This window comes from Lepidochelys olivacea (assembly GCF_965140295.1).
Source record: "Lepidochelys olivacea isolate rLepOli2 genome assembly, chromosome: 15".
NCBI lineage: Eukaryota > Metazoa > Chordata > Testudines > Cheloniidae > Lepidochelys > Lepidochelys olivacea.
Genome location: NC_140425.1, coordinates 22,968,875 through 22,987,387, shown reverse-complemented (window position 1 = coordinate 22,987,387; position 18,513 = coordinate 22,968,875). Strand labels below are relative to the sequence as shown.

The 18,513-nt window shown below is 42.7% G+C and overlaps 1 protein-coding gene across 2 annotated transcripts; it reads left to right on the top strand.

Annotated features, from left to right (window-relative positions):
• Nucleotides 1-1,356: 1,356 nt before the first annotated feature.
• On the top strand, nt 1,357-6,967 carry RAN (RAN, member RAS oncogene family). Of its 2 annotated transcripts, XM_084648889.1 has the most exons (7): nt 1,357-1,512; nt 2,324-2,366; nt 3,459-3,543; nt 3,626-3,751; nt 4,666-4,853; nt 5,603-5,773; nt 5,907-6,967. In XM_084648889.1, the coding sequence occupies exons 2-7, from the start codon at nt 2,331-2,333 to the stop codon at nt 5,949-5,951; spliced, it is 651 nt and encodes a 216-aa protein (XP_084505015.1). In that variant the 5' UTR covers nt 1,357-1,512; nt 2,324-2,330; the 3' UTR covers nt 5,952-6,967. The 2 variants fall into 2 exon arrangements, with proteins under 2 accessions (XP_084505015.1, XP_084505014.1); XM_084648888.1 differs by lacking the exons at nt 1,357-1,512; nt 2,324-2,366 and having other exon boundaries at nt 3,405-3,543.
• Nucleotides 6,968-18,513: the final 11,546 nt, after the last annotated feature.

Below are 18,513 nucleotides of genomic sequence, written 5' to 3'. Positions count from 1 at the left end.
GTGCTCTTCTAACCGCCCTGGTGTCTGGCTGCATGTAACCAGCAGCCAGACGATTTGCCTCAACCTCCCACCCCACCATAAAGGTCTCCCCCTTACTCACAGATATTGTGGAGCGCACAGCAAGCAGTAATAACAGTGGGAATATTGGTTTTGCTGAGGTCTAAGTGAATCAGTAAACTGCACCAGCGCGCCTTTAAACGTCCAAATGCACATTCTACCACCATTCTGCACTTGCTCAGCCTGCAGTTGAACAGCTCCTGAGTACTGTTCAGGCTGCCTGTGTACGGCTTCATGAGCCATGGCATTAAGGGGTAGGCTGGGTCCCCAAGGATAACTATAGGCATTTCAACATCCCCAACGGTTATTTTCTGGTCTGGGAAGAAAGTCCCTTCCTGCAGCTTTTGAAACAGACCAGAGTTCCTGAAGACACGAGCATCATGTACCTTTCCCGGCCATCCCATGTTGATGTTGGTGAAATGTCCCTTGTGATCCACGGGTGCTTGCAGCACTATTGAAAAGTACCCCTTGCATTTTATGTACTCGCTGGCTTGGTGCTCTGGTGCCAAAATAGGGAAATGGGTTCCATCTATCACCCCATCAGTTAAGGAATCCCATTGCAGCAAAGCCATCCACTATGACCTGCACATTTCCCAGACTCACTACCCTTGATAGCAGCAGATCTTTGATTGCGTTGGCTACTTGCATCACAGCAGCCCTCACACTAGATTTGCCCACTCCAAATTGATTCCTGACTGAGCAGTAGCTGCCTGGCGTTGCAAGCTTCCACAGGGCTATCGCCACTCGCTTCTCAACTGTGAGGGCTGCTCTCATCTTGGTATTCTTGCGCTTCAGGTCAGGCGAAAGCAAGTCACAAAGTTCCATGAAAGTGCCCCTACGCATGCGCAAGTTTCTCAACCACTGGGAAGCGTCCCAGAGCCACAACACTATGCGGTCACACCAGTTTGCGCTTGTTTTCCGGGCCCATTAGCACCATGATGCCCACATTGCTGGAGCCCATGCTATGCGAGAAGTCTGTGTCCATGTCCTCATCATAAGGCAGGGGCGTGGAGCGGACGAAGTAATGCGGCGTGGCGGGTTGCACAGCGCGCGCAAACGGCGCACGCCCGCGTTCTGAGCACGGGCCACGAGCGAGCCCAGGACCAGAGCGAGCGTTCTACGTCACATCGCGTGGGCGGGGCGCGAGCGTCTTGATTCCCGCGTCTCTAGATCCGGAAGAGCGATTGATTCTCTTTTCGCTCTGTGCCGCTAACGTAGCGCTTGCGCGTGGTCTCCCAGCATTCCACCGGCGGTTAGAAAAACGCCTCCGGAAGCGGCGCGCGCTGTCAGAGGGAGGGAACTCACCGCCCACCCCTCCTATCACGTGACGTTAGACCACGCCCTCCTCTCACTGTGTCCGCGCGGCGTCGCACTCCGGGTATTTGAACCGCGCTTCCGCCATCTTTCCAGCGCCTAGTCACTGAGGGGAGCGACACCGAGAGACGTCTCGGGAAGGTAACGGGGCCAGGCCTCCTCCCTTTCCCCGTAGGGCTCGAGGGAAGTGGGTTGGGCTTAGGAAGGGATAGAGGGATGAGCGAGGGCGGTGGTAGTCGCCGGTCGCTGCCTAGGAAGGGGGCTGGGGGGGGGGGAGGTGAGGCCTGGCTGGGGGCCGCTCCCGTCTCCTTTCTTTCGCGATGGGGTGTCTGGGCCCGCTCGCCAGATGAGGCGCGGCAGAGGCCTGGCTGGAGGAGCAGAGCAGGAGCCTGATGCGGCCTGGGTACCCGCGGTGGGGGGGAGGGGAAGTGGCGCGCGCTGCTCTGTCATCGTGGCGCTGGGAGGCCGCGAGGCCCGTTGGAGGGGTGGGGGGGAGCGGCAGGCAGGTTGGGCCCCTCCGGAGTCCCAAGCCCGGGCCGACGCTTGATCGGTACCGAGATGGTCTCCCGTGAGCGGCGGGATGGTGGCGCGGAAGGAGGGAACTGGGGCGGGCGCCCCCGGGGGCGAGTCCAAGCTCATCTTCCCCGGGGGGCGCCCTGCAGGCCCCGTGGCTCAGTCCCCCCGTATGGAGCCTGGCGAAAGTGGGGTTCAGGCGGCTCCCTCTCTAGGATGGGGGCGGGGGGGAAGTGCGGCCGCCATTATCGCCCGTTCTCGCGCCCCATGCGGCGCGGCGCTTCCTGTCCCGATGAATGGGGCCGGGACCACGCGGGCAGTTGGCGGGCTGGGAGGAGCCCGGGCCCCTGCGCCGGAGGCGGCCGGTGAGCGCAGCGCAGAGCACCGGGCCCTGCGCTGTCTGGCGGGCTGAGCTCTCATGCTGCCATTTCTCCCGCAGACCCAGCATGGCCGCCCAAGGAGAGCCCCAAGTGCAGTTTAAGGTAAGGAGCTGGCGTTGTGCGGGCAGGTCTGACTCGCTGGCGCAGCTTCATGTAGTCCTGGCTGGCGTTAGGGCAGCCGTGGGTTTGGAGCGGAGGTTTTTACTCTGCTTACCATTGTACAGTAAGTTTTCACAGGCTAGGGCCTAGAGTGAATTTCCATTATGCCATGCATGTTAGCTGCTGTTCCTAATTCGAATTGTAGTTTGTTTAAACTTTTTAAATGGTTGTGGTGCACAACATAAAATCTAAGCCAATTATGAATTAAAAGTACTTCCAAATGCTTCCTCTCCCTAGTTCCTTTGTCACTTTTTTGCTCTGAGGTAGTCTCCTAACTTACCCCATTACTTTCCTGTGTTGTGTGGAAATGTCAGATGGCAGGAAAAACTAATTTGAGGTAGTTTGCTGTTTAGTGCAGTGTTATAGCAAGGAGTCTGAGAGAGTGTGTATAAATCTTGGGTGTTTGTGGTTGTCTTCCTATTTTACACAAATTATTTATTATTTAATGTCCTATTAAACACTAGGGAAGGTAAATAGTTTTTTCTTTTCTAAAAACTCAAATACTGTTGCATATTTCTTGGTTTGGACAATGCAAGTCAATTTCATGCTGTGGCTCTAATGTGCTTGTCCAACACTTGTAGTGTTTGAATTACAGGCACTGTAGGAGGGTCTTGTTAACTGATTCAATTTTTTAAAATTGAAATGGTTCTATACAATATTCTAAGAAGATGTTCTTAAAGAACCTGCACTCTAAGGCCAAATCTAGAATGTTCTTTTATCTGGATTTAATAATCTGTAACTGATAGAACCAAATTTAACACTTTTATTTACATTGAAAGCTATATGGTGTTGCATAAGGCAACTTGAAATTGAGGTAATGTCAAAGAATGAAATATATAACAAGCTGGCCATTAACTGCTTTTAGGTAGCTTATAATTAAAAAAACGAAACCATGTAATCCCCCTACATGGAGAAAATTTATAGGATTGGTGTTTTAATTAAAAATTACCTAAAAGTGGTTAATAGGTGACAGTTATTTTATAAAGAGACTTTAAAATGTGTTGGCTTGATTTGTTTTCTGAAATCTTTCAACAGCTTGTCTTGGTTGGCGATGGTGGTACTGGTAAAACAACATTTGTAAAACGTCATTTGACTGGTGAATTTGAAAAGAAGTATGTAGGTATGTTTAAACACTTGGAGAATTCTAGTACTAGTTTCAAATATTACATAAGCAGTTTCTAAATTTAATGTTTTAATTACAGCTACACTGGGTGTTGAAGTCCATCCTCTGGTGTTCCACACTAACAGAGGCCCTATTAAATTTAACGTATGGGACACGGCTGGTCAGGAGAAATTTGGTGGTCTGCGGGATGGTTATTATATTCAGGGTAAGTATAAAACTGCAGAATATTTACAGTAACTCCCCGATAACTTCACAGGGAGGGGTCAGAAATATGACAATAGTTGTACAAAAAAGAGCATCCCACCCTAAGCAAATTGTAGCCATGTCAGCATGAGAAGTAGTCACACTATTCTGTATATTGTTTTCTAATAATCTGTGGAACTCTCCAGTAAAGTTAAATGGTATAACAAACTAATCAAGAAATCACTTGCCAGGCTTAAAGTGCCCCCTTAAAGAGAATTGGAAACTGCATTAAACAGGAGTTTTTCCCTTTTAAATTTTTCTAAATTCCTTATGTATTTGACTCAGTTGAGTGTATTTAATACTTTGCAGAACATCTTTAAAGAGTTTGTCCTCTTACCTGCCTTTAGAAATATGAGAAACAAAGTCTGGCCTCTTCGTTCTTTGAAAAGCTCCTTGGACTAGGGTGGGAGACAAGGTCATCCTGAGATATGTACCATAAACTCTCAAGTAGTTCAAGGCCAGAATAGGTTGTCTGAGACAGGGTTACACCTATTTGAATCATGTTTTTGATAAATATTTGGGCAAATCAAACTTATTGAGGAAGCCTCTGTGTGTGCCCTATCCACGTAATACCATGGTTTTCAATAGGATTACTTGCATGGATACATTTACTGGGTGCCTTAGTGTTTGTAGGATTGGACCCTAAAATGTGAGCAGGCAAATAATCCTGGGCTGGCCTAAGGAACTCCTATATTCTTTTTGCTTATTAAGCAGGAGGTATCCTGACAGAATTCTTAGGCGGAAAATTAGAAGTGTGAAATAGTGGACGGATGGAGGGTTGTACTTACAGGAGGACCACCCATTCATATATCTTTCATCCAGCACTAGTATACATTTCAATAAATAAATAATATGAAAGCTTGAATTATCTTTCAGCTCAGTGTGCCATCATCATGTTTGATGTAACATCAAGAGTTACATACAAGAATGTACCTAACTGGCATAGAGATCTGGTACGAGTATGTGAAAACATCCCTATAGTGTTGTGTGGCAACAAAGTGGATATTAAGGACAGAAAAGTCAAGGCAAAGTCAATTGTCTTCCACAGGAAGAAGAATCTTCAGGTATGATGGCTGTCTGTTTTCAGGAATCTTACGTTTTGATTCTCGTCTATTGACCTAAACAGTACTATTGCAGCCCTTTTATTTTGAAGGTAAAATGCAATGCTGAGCACTTATGCATTTCTCATTACCAATGATAGTTAACTACAAATGCAGTAAAACATCAAATCGCTTCTTTTTTTCCATAAGTACAGAATTGAGGATCTTAACAATTGACTCAGATAGGAGGTTAAAGGTGCTATATTCCCTTCATTAGGACTAATATTGACTTCTGCCTGAGATGTAGGACCCTGACCTCAGTCTTGATATAAAGCTCTTCGTCATTTAAAGAAGCTGATAACACAGTAAAAAGGGTAACATAACATTCATTAGAATTTGATAAAAATTCAGAGCAGCCAAATGTGAACCTGTTCAGGGTGGAGCTCTTCACAAAGCCTTGTGCACTTAAGAAAAATAAAAACAGATTCTTGATTAGAATAAAAATCAAGGTTTAGGTCCAGAAATCTGTTGCCTGGATAGACAACTGAAATGTCTTAACTTGCTTTTTTGTTACGGGACTGTTTAGTGGCCTGTTTCTATCGTGTGCCAAACCACTTTAGCTTGGCAAAAATCACTGGGAGTAAAGCAGGTGAAGACCTTGCAGTTGAGATGCTGGTCAGAGCCAAACTTAGCTGTACAACAAGGTCTGACTTTCCAACAGTAGATGTGTTAACATATTTTGTGTGTGTATATATGACCGTTCTCTTTTGCAGTACTATGATATCTCAGCTAAGAGTAACTACAACTTTGAGAAGCCCTTCCTCTGGCTTGCCAGGAAGCTAATTGGAGATCCCAACTTGGAGTTTGTTGCCATGCCTGCTCTTGCACCCCCAGAGGTTGTTATGGACCCAGCATTGGCAGCACAGTATGAGCAAGACTTACAGGTAACTGCTCTAACAAAATGGTACAGAGTTGCAAATGTTTGTCCATTTCTCTAACATTGATGCCTGAGAAATCAACTGCTATAAGGAGTTCAAACTCTATAACTAGTTGTAAATATAATTTTCTCTGTTTCAGATTGCTCAGACCACTGCCCTGCCAGATGAAGATGATGACCTGTAAGGGATGAAGCTGGAGCCCAGCGTCAGAAGTCTAGTTTTATAGGCAACTGTCCTGTGATGTCAGTGGTGCAGCGTGTTTGCCACTTTATTATCTAGCTGAGCAGAACATGTGCTTAATCTTTGGGATGCTGAGAGATGAATGGGCTTCGGAGTGAATGTGGCAGTTTAAAAAAAAAAAAAAATTCCTTCATATTTTGGACCTGCATATCTAGCTGTTTTTTTTTGGACTGCAATTACTTCCCCCTTGAGTTTCAAACCTAACTAAGACTGCTGCAGTCACATCACAGTATTCAGTGGTAAATCTTGTTTGTTACTGTCATTCCCATTCCTTTTTTGTTTAGATCATAATAAAGTTGTATTTCAAATATCTAAACAAGTGAACTTTCATGCATTGCTAGGAGTAATTTAAATGTCTCCTATCCTTGAATAGATGCTAATATAGTATTGAATGTTAATTTGATTTTTCACACTTGGAATACGTATGCAACAAGTAGTAAATTAAAAAGTAATCTAGTAAGCTCTTACAAGCTGCTCGAAGCCTATCTGATTTAAACACTGACTTTTAAAACCTGAAGTGTAACTTAACTAGGGAAAACAAAAGCAGTGAACATCTGAGGGCTTGTCTACAGGTTAAAGTAATGTGTGCTTGGGGGGGATTAGTCTGCATAGACCATGCTTGTGCACACTAAAAGTTCCCTGGTGTACGCAACAGGGAACTTGAAATGTGTACAAGTATGGCTGACATGGGCCAACTACTGCATGTGTTAATAGGCTTTTTAAAATCACCACCCCCTTGTGCACATTACCTTACCATGTAGACAGTCCCTGAAGGATTGGCAAGTGTAAATGGATTGAAACAAGTGTAAAATGCAGGTCTAAACCTGTTCCTAATAGCTGGATTTGAAATACAGATACTGCTTGCAGAGATTCTTTTTCTAGGAATACAGTACCAAGCTCAACCTCCATGCTGCCTTTTTTAAAAAAAAAAAAAAAACCTAAACAATTGCAAACCAGAACTGAAGATTGATCTATTAAAATGAACTTTGAAATTCAGAGGGCTCCATACTATAGCAACCAGAAACTAGTCATCAATATACCTGTTTATATTAAGTGATGTACAAATTATAGCAGAGCTAGTGTTCTGCTATAGTTAAGGCTGAGTGTTCCTCAGTGTATACAGTGAAATGGGCTCTTTGCTAAGCATTGTAACTCACTTTCCACTGAAGTTACAATTAGTTAAAACTTGAGTCAAATTCCATGCTTGACTGAACTACATAAGTCTTTACCAAACCACACTGCAAGTTCTAAATTTGAAAACAGCTTATTGCAGCACAGATAGTGGAAAATGTCAACTTTAACACTAAACTTACTGGCACTTATACACACCAAAATGGAAGTTTTTAAGGGAAATAATTTTCAGTAGTGTTCAATTAAGTACATGAATCCATCAGTTTTGTATTTTTGGTTTCTTAATAAAGTGGAGCATTTCATTTATTCCTCAACTTGCATGTTTATGTACAAAGTTATTACTGACAATGTTTTTTAAACTTGGATAATAACAACCTAAAGCACCCTTGTTACCAGCAACAAGTGGACTGTCATTGTCACATTTCCTTCCAAAAACATTTAGACATGATTAGTCAGATTTCTAATGGTCTAGATTCACTTTGGAAACTAGTTTACAAATAGTTATGGCTTAAGGGGAGGAGCTGAAAAGGTCCTTCACAGGCAGGATTAATGGTAGCTTTTTCATTCTGTATTTAATTTTATCTGCAGTCAAGATACCCAGGTTCTCTTCTAAAGCTTCAGCTGGACTGGTCTTTTCAATAGCAAAGTCTGCTTGAATCAAACAGCCCCTGAACATAGGCTTCTGCCTCATGTATTCTGCCACTAAGGTTTAGGCTATGGCTACAGTTTGAGGTAGGGCTGTGATTTGATTCCTAATTTGAAGAAAAACGTGCTAGAATTGCACACTAAACATGAGTGGTCACAGCAGCATGAGCAGTGGGATGGGCTAGTTACATGGAATGTGGCTGTCCGAGACCCTACCCCTGCACTTCAGACAACTAGCCCCTTGCACTACAGTGGCTAAACTGCATTTAGCATGCTAGTTCAATCAGAATTAATGCATATTTTGCCTTGAAGTGGCAATCACACCCCCTAAATCAGTGGTCTCCAAGCTGGGGTGAGGCATGGAGGAACATTTAGGGGGGGGGCATAGCTGGACCTAAGCCTCTGGCCCCAGCTGAGGCCCTGGGTTTGACCTTAACCCTAGCCCTCTCATGGCTGTGGCCTCAGCTGCAGCTCTGGCTCATGGAGTGTGGACAGGTTACATTATGGCTAAGTGGGGACACAACATAAAAAGTTTGGGGACCACTGCCCTAAATGAACACTATTCACTAATGCTGCCAGGTTTAACCTCACCTATTAGGTTCTACAACGTAGATTTTTGCTTTTAAAGTTCACTAGTTCCTTGCTGGAAATAGATGAATTTCAGTCTTCATGTCTTGTTCCATCAGTACATACAACTAACTTTATGTACTAGTTAGTTTTCAAGTTGGCCCTAGCTGCCTGCCCTTTCTGCCACTCTTCCCCTCCTACACCAAAGTGGTTTCTTGTCACCACTTTTACCCCTTAATTGTTTTAGCAGGAGAATCCCTAGTAGCCGTGACTTCTTTGTTTTGCATGTATTGTGGCTTTTGCAAAGTAGTAGAGTATAGCTACATCGGGTCAGCAACCTTTCAGAAGTGGTGTGCCGAGTCTTCATTTATTCACTCTAATTTAAGGTTTCGTGTGCCAGTACTACATTTTAACTTTTTTAGAAGGTCTCTATAAGTCCATAATATAAAACTAAACTATTGTATGTAAAGTAAATAAGGTTTTAAAAATGTTTAAAATTAAAATGCAGAGCCCCTGGACCGCTGGCCAGGACTTGGGCAGTGTGAGTGCCACTGAAAATCAGCATGTGTGCCATAGGTTGCCTACTCCGAGCTACGTTATAGTTTTGTCTGATGTGCACATACTTTAAATGTAAGCTATCCAAAGCTCAAACAGAACGTCATGAAATAATGATTTTTCTAAAATGCCATACACTGGATCTTTCAGTTGCTGGAGTTTGACCTCTAGTGACCTTCCCATTCATCTCTCTCAAATCTATTAGTCTTCCTGGACCTTTTCACTGCAATATCATTTGGCCTAGTAAAGTAGGCTGAAATCTTTCTTGAAGTCTTATTGCAGGTTTTTCAGGTGACTGGAGGATGGTGCTGTAGAATAGCAAAGTTATTCCATGTTTATAGGGCTGAGTTCATGCTCTGTCCACAGCATTTCCAGGGTTGGTTAGACCTGATCTGATCCTGTGTCAATGAGGCCAATATAGTCTTAGTGGGTACCTGCACAATTACAACTTTTGTCAGATTTTTTTCATATACCCTATTGTGATTTGTAAGAAATAAGATTTATTTTTGCTAATGTTTCAGGATTAGTTTGTGTTCGAGGCCCATTGTCTTGCTAAATTTAAAAGCACGATGAAAGTTTAACAGTCTTATGATGGCAGCTTGTATATGTTGTTAAAGGGCTTAACTGAGTTATGTTTTAGAGCTTCCAGCTGATAGCATTACTTGAACGTATGCAAACATAAGAGAAAATTAGGTAGAGCATTTCCTGATCATTCAACACACTCTGTATAACCATGTCTTTAAATCATTCAGATCCACTCATCTCAGCCTGAACTACTGTGGTGCTACCGCCGGATAATATTCTATTCTTCCTATATATATATATAGCACCTTTTGTCCTAAAGTGATAAACTGTTGCAGGGATACTTTTATTCTATTTATTTTCTTTGGTTTTTTTCTTCTTTCAAATGTTGATATTGCTTGTCCCTTAATAAACGGTCAGGAAAATAAAATGTTCCTTAAACTCTATGAATACCTCCACCTAGTGGTATGAGTTATACATTAGAACACAGTACTTCACTTATTCCAAATGAATGCCTTAATCAGTTAAAGCCAAACTTTTCACTTTTTGATATTCCACTTATACAGCTGCTGAATTTTCATATTAACTTGGGATACAAGAAGGGTCACTTCATATGCTGCCTATTTCAACTTTATTTAAGTTGGCAATCTGCCTCTGTATGAGATTTCTAGTTTTTGACATTTTGCAACGAACCAAATATGTTCATTTTTTAAAAGCTTTTTTATTTTGTCCTTGAGGTTCTGCATTTTTGTTCTAGCTTTCAAATATAGAGTGGGGTATTGGCAAATATATTATGCCTGGTAATGTGCTGAAGCTCCAGTATTTCTGATGCTAAATCTAATGGACATTGTTGAAAATAAAATGTGAAAATGAGGCAAAGATCCTGTACAAGATTTTTTTTATTAAATTTGCTAATGATACTGAGCCATGCCCTGGGCTATGCTAAGCATTCATTTTACCACTCCCATTGGCAAAGGAGAGTGAAAGCTATTGAACATTTCCACAGGAAATCTATAACCAAGCACTGGAATGCGTTGTATGCTATTTTCACCCATTTTGGGCCGAAACATGTTTTTTGAAGCTTTGATCTTTTGTTGCTAAAATGGGAGGTTGTAGGGCAGGGCACAATTTGGACTGTCAGCTGCTTTATAAAAATACACATGCTTAAATTAAAACTATTTTATAAATTCAAGTGCTTTGAGCATGGTTCTTCTCTAACTTTAACTTCATTGCAACAGTGGAGGTATTCCTATTTATGCAATGGAACAGAATTGAGCCAGGGTCATTTTTGATGTATAAAGTTAAAATAGCATTTAAGTCAGTTTCTTTTTCTTGTCTGGTGTCAATAACTTAGTATGGAGAAACTATATAGGATTATATATAGTGGGTACCTGCACAATTCCAACTTTTGTAAGAAATAGAATTAGTTTTTGTTGATGTTTCAGGCTTGATAGGATAACCAGCCTTGTGGATAGCGGGGAAGCGGTAGATCTGGTATATCTTGACTTTAGTAAGGCTTTTGATACTGTTCCGCCTGACCTAAACAAACGAGAAGGGTATATCGAGTGGGGTCCTTTAGGGATCAATTCTAGGTCTGGTGCTGTTCAATATCTTCATCAGTGATTTAGGTCATGGCATAGAGAGTACACTTACAAAGTTTGAGGGCGATACCAAGTTGGGAGGGGTTGCAAGTGCTTTGGAGGATAGGATTAAAATTCAGAATGATCTGGACAAACTGGAGAAATGTTCTGAAGTAAATAGGATGAAATTCAATAAGGACAAATGCAAAGTACTTCACTTAGGAAGGAGCAATCAGTTGCACACAACAAAATGGAAAATGACTGCCTAGGAAGGAGTACAGTAACTCCTCACTTAACTTTGTAGTTATGTTCCTGAAAAATGCAACTTTAAGCAAAACAATGTTAAGCGAATCCAATTTCCCCATAGGAATTAATGTAAATAGGTGGGGTTAGGTTCCAGGGAAATTTTTTTCACCAGACAAAAACCTCTGTGTGTGTGTGTATATACACACACAGTATAATTTATAAATTTTAAACAATTTAATACTGTAGACAGCAATGATGATTGTGAAGCTTGGTTGAGGTGGTGGAGTAAGAGGGTGGGATACTTCCCAGGGAATACCTTCCTGCTTAGTGATGAACTAGCATTTGGCTGAGCCCTCAAGGGTTAACACGTTGTTAATGTAGCCTCACGCTCTACAGGGCAGCACGAATGGAGGGAGGGGAGACAGCATGGCAGACTGAGACACACACCCTGTGTGTGGGAGAGAGAGAGATAGATGCATTGCCCTTTAAGTACACTGACCCCACTCTAAGTACATTGCCTTTTTAAGTAGACCAGCAAGTTGAGACAGCAGCTGCGGCCAGCAAGCTCCCTCCGTCCTGAGCCCTGTCATGTCCCCACCCTGCTCTATGTGGAGAAGGGGTAAGTGGGGGTCAGGGGACACCCTGGCTTTAGCGCCCCCCCCCCCCAGCACAGCAAGCAGGAGGCTGCCGGGAACAGTTCCAAGGCAGAGGGCAGGAGCAGCACAGGGCAGGTGGGGGAGGGACAGCTGAACTGCCCGCAATTGATAGCCTGCTGGGCAGCTGCCCACAGGGTACTTAGGGGAGCAGGGAGCTGAAAGAGGGGCTGCCAATCCACCCTGGTTCCAAGCCCCCCACCAGCTAGCTGCAACGGGCTGTTCTTCCTGCAAGCAGTGGAAAAGCAGGTGGCTGCCCAACGTTATAAGGGAGCATTGCGCAACTTTAAACGAGCATGTTCCCTAATTGATCAGCAATGAAACAATGTTAACTGGGATGACTTTAAGTGAGGAGTTACTGTACTGCAGGAACGGATCTGGGGGTTATAATGGATCATAAGCTAAATATGAGTCAACAGTGTAATACTATTGCAAAAAAACCCAAACATCATTCTGGGATGTATCAGCAGGAATGGTGTAAGAAAGACAAGAGAAGTATTTCTTCCACTCTGTGTTGCCAAGGCCTCAACTGAAGTATTGTGTCCTGCTCTGGATGCCACTTTTCAGGAAAGATGTGGACAAATTGGAGAAAGCCCAGGGGAGAGCAACACAAATTATTAAAGGTCTGTAACACATGGCCTGTGAGGAAAGACTGAAAAAATTGGATTTGTTTAGTCTGGAGAAGAGAAGACTGATGAGGGACACGCAGTGGCGAATTAGCCACTGGACCAATGGGGCCTGCGCTCAGGAGCCCTGGCCAATTGGGGGGCCCTGGAAAAATGGGCACCCCTGGTGTCCCGCCCGGCTCCGCTCACCCGCCCAGCGCTCCTGCTGGGGAGTGAGGGAAGCACCTGTGCCCTGACCCTGCTCCCCGGCAGGAGTGCCAGGCGGGTGGGTCAGGGCCAGCCCCTGCACCCCAACCCTGCTCCCTGGCAGGAGCGCTGCACAGGTGGGGTGGGGCAAGCCCCCATGCCCTGACCCTGTTTCCCCGGCAGGAGTGCCAGGGATGGGAGGGATGGGAAGGGGACGACTGCCCCCACTTGCTCTGGCCCAGAGCCCCACAAACCCATAATCTGTCTCTGGGGACATGATAACATTTTTCAAATACATAAAAAAAACCCATATTGTTACAACAAGGTGGGTGAAAAATTGTTATCCTTAACCTCTGAGGATAGGACAAGAAGCAATGGGTTTAAATTGCAGCAACAGATTGCGGCTGCTACTCTGTTTCCTAACTGTCAGGTAGTTAAGCACTGAAACAAATTGCCTAGGGAGGCTGTGGAATCTCCGTCATTGAAGGTTTTTAGGAATAGGTTAGACACCTGTCAGGAATGATCTAGTTATTATTTAGTTCTGCTTTGAGTGCAGAGGACTGACTAGATGACCTATTGAGGTCTCTTCCAGTCCTACACTTCTATGATTCTACAATTAGTGTTTTCTTGTACATTAAGCTGTTTATCCATACAACAGCTTGCCAATGGAAACTAACTAGCCCTGATTATTTTCTCTTGGCTTCCATTTGACTGATTAAGGCATGGTAGGCTGGATCATGAAAAAACAGCCTGCACAGTGGGGTTTGGCACAACTAGTTTCACAAATGATAGGATCTTGCAGAAGGTTAAATCCTGTGTTTCTTCTTTGTTTTGGCTTCTCCAGGTCGACCCCATGTGCAGTAGTTTACAGTTCTATTTCACTGAGGCTAAAAAATTGTTTGTTCTCAAGAACATTAAATTGCAGCAGATTTTCCTGACAAAATGTGATATATTTGAACATCTAAAAATTGGAAATTGATCTTGCATTGTGCATGGTGGAAACTCCAGGAGGTTTTTTATTATGCGCTCAACCAAAGAATGATGAATCAAGTTGGGAGAAATTGATGGAAACATAAGAATTGTTATACCAGATCAGTCCTGTGTTTGAGTAGTTCAGTATTCTATCTCTGACAGCCCCCAGTTCCAGGTGCTTCAAAGGAAGGGTTTAACACACAACAGCAGGCAATTATGAAATAACCTAGCCCTCGGGGAAATTTATTCCTAATTCCTGGCAGCAAGTGGTTGTCTTATGCCCTAAAACCTGAGGGTTTAAATCACCCATAAATATAATATCCTAGCTAATAGAATTGTGGCCTCCCCAACCTGCTCCCCATATCATCTCCTTGCTGTTATACCAGAGGTGGGGAGAAGGCTGGTGCAGGAAATGATGGAGCTGAATTTCCAGCTTCCACCATTGGAAAGTTTTCTGCGCAATGGGAATTCTCTACTATCTGTCAGCAGTTGATTAAGGCCAATTTGTACTGCTTATTTGGTGCAAAGGGGCCTTAATGGACCAGAAAAAGGGTGATATGAATTACTTAAAAAATAAAAGAAAAACAAATGATTACTTTTGTAACAAAAGAGATCACTAATGAAAAAAATACAGAAAATAATAGCATATTTTAACAGTGCGTAAATGTAAAAACACAGAAAAATTATAGAAAAGCAGTCATTTGAGAGAAATGACTTTGTTCCGTCTATATTTTTTATCCAACATATTAAACAGATACAATGGGGAAAAGAATTCAGTCTATAACAATGTCCTACAGTTCTATCACACTGTAATGGGATTCTGTCCGATCTCACAAGCTGGGTAGGGTCGGGAGAGGATGAAGGAGAGATCTCCAACAAAACATGGTAGGTGCTGGGAGTAATGTCAGTGGATTAGTAAGGTTGGAAAGACACTTCATGTAAGTACTGATCCATTGGTCCATTATAGAGCGGGGGTCACTATTCTTCTGGAGGTGCTATCTTTTGAATGAGGCATAAAAGTCCAGATCAGATGCGGACATCAAATTCCCATGGCATCTATCTTGAGTAGGTACATTAATTAATGTCTTAACCAAATTCCAACTTGGGTCAATACATTATACCTACCTAATATTGTCCCATCAGTTTCAAGAGTATTCTTTATGTCCTTCCCTAAAATGTTAGGTAAGGTAACATTGGCATGCACTGTTAAAAAGCTATATTTCAATGTTGAGCAAAGCACTTGTTCATAATTTGTACAATGTTTTGGAATCCTTTGGGATGACAATAAATATATAAATGTAGGTTTTGATGATGATAGCAACTTTATTGTCACCAGCATTAAATGCCAAGGCAACTGGTACTATAGAAATACCTAAGATGAACAATTGTTGATAAATACATTCTTCAAAAAATCAGCTGCCCGTCTGAAACACGGAGAAGGCGGTTAGTCGAAGATAATAGCAAACCACAAAAAAGGGTTGCCAGCTCTAGAGATTGTATCATGCGTCTTGGAATATCTGGTGTTTTTCTTTAAGCCACAGCCCTTGGAACCTTGTGATTACCTGGGAATCTCAGCTTTTTAACTCTTGTGGTTGGAAATAACTCAAATATAATAAACACAAATGTCAGGGTTTCTGAGTCTGCTTTGTTTGCATGTATATTAATATTATGCTGTATTCCTTCTGGCATAGACAGAGGGTAGCTAGAATGAAGATCTGATTAGTTTGCAGGAATAATTGTTTAGAGAAGGAGGAGATCATAGACATGAAGCTCTTGGGATTCATGAGTTTTAAAGGGCACTCTAATTGAAGCAAATAACTTTTAAGAAGAAATCTTTAAAGGTGTGCCTTCCTTCATAATCCAGATGGTGAGAACACTACTCATATTCCTTCAGTGCTGCCTGGCTCTTCCTGTATAACACCTATTCTGACTCCTCTGCCCAAAGTTTGGAGCAAAATAAAAGGACAAGGAATTTGGCTTAAACACACGCAAAGCAAGCAGCCACACAGGGCATGATGTCCTTTGCAAGATCTATAGTACATGAACTAGCCCTACTGCCTTTCTTTTCTCTCCATTTTATCTTTCTGTTCTATCTCTGTATTTGCCGGATGTCTCCAGCAGCTTCCCTCCCTCTTTAGAACACTAATAATTTCAACAAAAGTGGAAAGTAACTCTGCCAATTTCCTCATTTCTCAGCTTAGGTAAGTAACAAGGCTGGAGAGAAGCAATATTTCTTGGTCAGAGTGAAAGTACAGAAGGAAGAGAACTTGGTGGAAGTTTTTTATTGGATGATGATGCATGAACCAAAAGAACACAGCGTGAGTTTTAGATATCATGTGGGGTTTGCAAAGTTGGTACAACCAAAATAATTAATCTTGGACATCCAGAATCAGCGTTGAGGCCTTTCTACCCTACACATGGCTTGGAAGAGAGGAGCAGGCATCATCTGTGAGAAGGGAGGGGCAACTCCAGGCCTGCATTTTCCCTCTTCTTCCCATGAAAGTTAAGCTAATAAAAAACAATGAATGCGACCTGTGGTACCACTTTTAACCACACGATGGGGCATGACATCCATGCAACTGCTGTAGCTGGGTTGCTCCGATCAAATGAAATTGTATTAAGTGGTCAAATGCTTTCCAGGTTGCACAAACATACGTTTCTGAGGGAAAAAATGATATGGATGCTTTTAGGTTGATTAACAATAGCAAACGACTGCAATACACTTTCACAAGTTATTCAGTAGAGAAGAGCAGCTCCACATGTGTTAGCTGCCAGGACCAGTGAGGTGAACTAGATATGGGAGTTTAAACTGGGCGGAAGTACAGTATCATATTCTTTATGCAATATTTCTATTCTTGGAAAATAAGCTAAATATAATGGTATTTTTTCCTAGTTACTTGTTCATCTTAAATTAAATCCACCCAGATGGCAAAATAGAACAACTTAGAGAATTACTGTTCTGCCATCCCACTGCTGCTGACAAAGCATGGTTGAGTTATTGGCACCTTATACTAAGTCATGTTTTCCCGTCATGCTGCAAACGTAGAGTAAAAAAATGTAGGTCAGTAAATGGAACCCATCAAATATCTTGATAAATGATACTAATTCAAATAAATGTGGTGAGCTAATAAACCCACTAAAGAACCTGCTGACTCACTAATGTTGGTGCATAAAAGAATTATCCACGATGTACTCATCAAGTTTAATTCAATACAATCTCCTATAATATCTGAGTTAAGACTTAATCTTGCAGTCAAGACTCAGCACAGGTGCCAGTGACCTTGCAGGATTGGGGTCTTAAATATTATCTGTTCTCTCCCACTGCTAAGAGATTTATGCAAAGGAGAAAAGTTACATCTTTAGAGATCTGAAATAAGATAGAGGGGGAAATCACCCCAGCACAGTGTCCACTCACTCCAGCTATGTTGAGACAAAGTAGCCAGAAAGGGGCCCAGAGAATATATCAAGCACAGGGGGCATCGTAGCCTACATGCAGAAGACTATCACACAGAGAATTTATTGGGGGTGGGAGAAGGTGTAGCTGAGGTGTTCCCTCACTTTGCAGTTGCAATGAGGCCCATAGATGCCATGACAGCCAGAGTGCAAATTTAGGGAAGCTCTAGCCAGCATGGGGGCCCAATCGCTACCTGGTATCCGCTGGAGCAGGAAAGGACGGGCAGCTTCCTCTCTCTCTCTGGTCCAGGCTGAATTCAGCCCAGAGAGTCAAGAAGGCAGAGAGACACAGGAGAGTGTTCCCTTTGGCAGGGACTTTGGAATAGACAGCTCTGGCATTAAGAGGGGTGAGATTGTGAGAAGGGATACAGAGAAACTCAGCTTGGTTTACAAGAAGGGCATCCAGCCTAAAAGTCCTGTATGAATTAATATGAAAAAAGTAAATTAGGGACATAGAATAAAATATCCTTTTATCTGCTGCAAGTTGTGGCTGCCACCCAGCTGCTAATGATTAACACACCACTCAGTAGCAAAACAAATTAGTAACAATTATGCTTAATAAGAACCTGACCTTAGACATCAAAACAAACTGAAGGAAGAGTGACAGCCCAAGGAAAAACTACACAGATTAGACGAGTGGGTGAAACATTAGGGGGAGGGAGAACTCTGCCCAGCGGATTGATACCATCAATGGGAATGTTGCTGCTTTAGGGAAAAAATTAACATCTTAATAATAAGGTCAGATCATCTCCCCAACAGAAGGCAAAAGCTGCCTAAGCCACCCATGACAGGAGCTAGTCATGTTGCTTCCATGCATTGTTGGAAAGCACTTAGATACTACACTGAAGATCACAGTGTAAAAACTTGAGATACACTGTAACGCTGAAATGTAGTTGGGCTACTTACTCAGCTGATTTGGATTGGCACTGGTCGACTGACTTCATTAGAACTTTGCAGATTTACCCCAGCTGAGAAGCTGTCCCAAAATTTCCCACGAGCTAAGGAAGCCTTGCAAAAGTGAGTAGTTCCCTGCAGTTTCTTGTAGCTGATAAACTCTTTTACTTTCCAGATCAAGCATTGTTTCTATAAATGGTGTGGATGTGTAAGAACTCTTAAAGGATGAATAATGCTATTACTGTAGGCAAATACTTCTGTGCTACAGTTCAAGCTTTCATTCATCCCCAAGGCAATATATTTTCCTATGTCTGTTTTCATAAGTACTCCTTTTCTTTTTGTGAATACAGACTAACACGGCTGCTACTCTAAAATATGCCTGTTTTGTTATTTGCTTCTAGTTATGTGGGTTGATCTGTTTTCTAAGTGTTCAGTGCTACATACTATTATGCTGACAGGTACTGGTGACTATATCC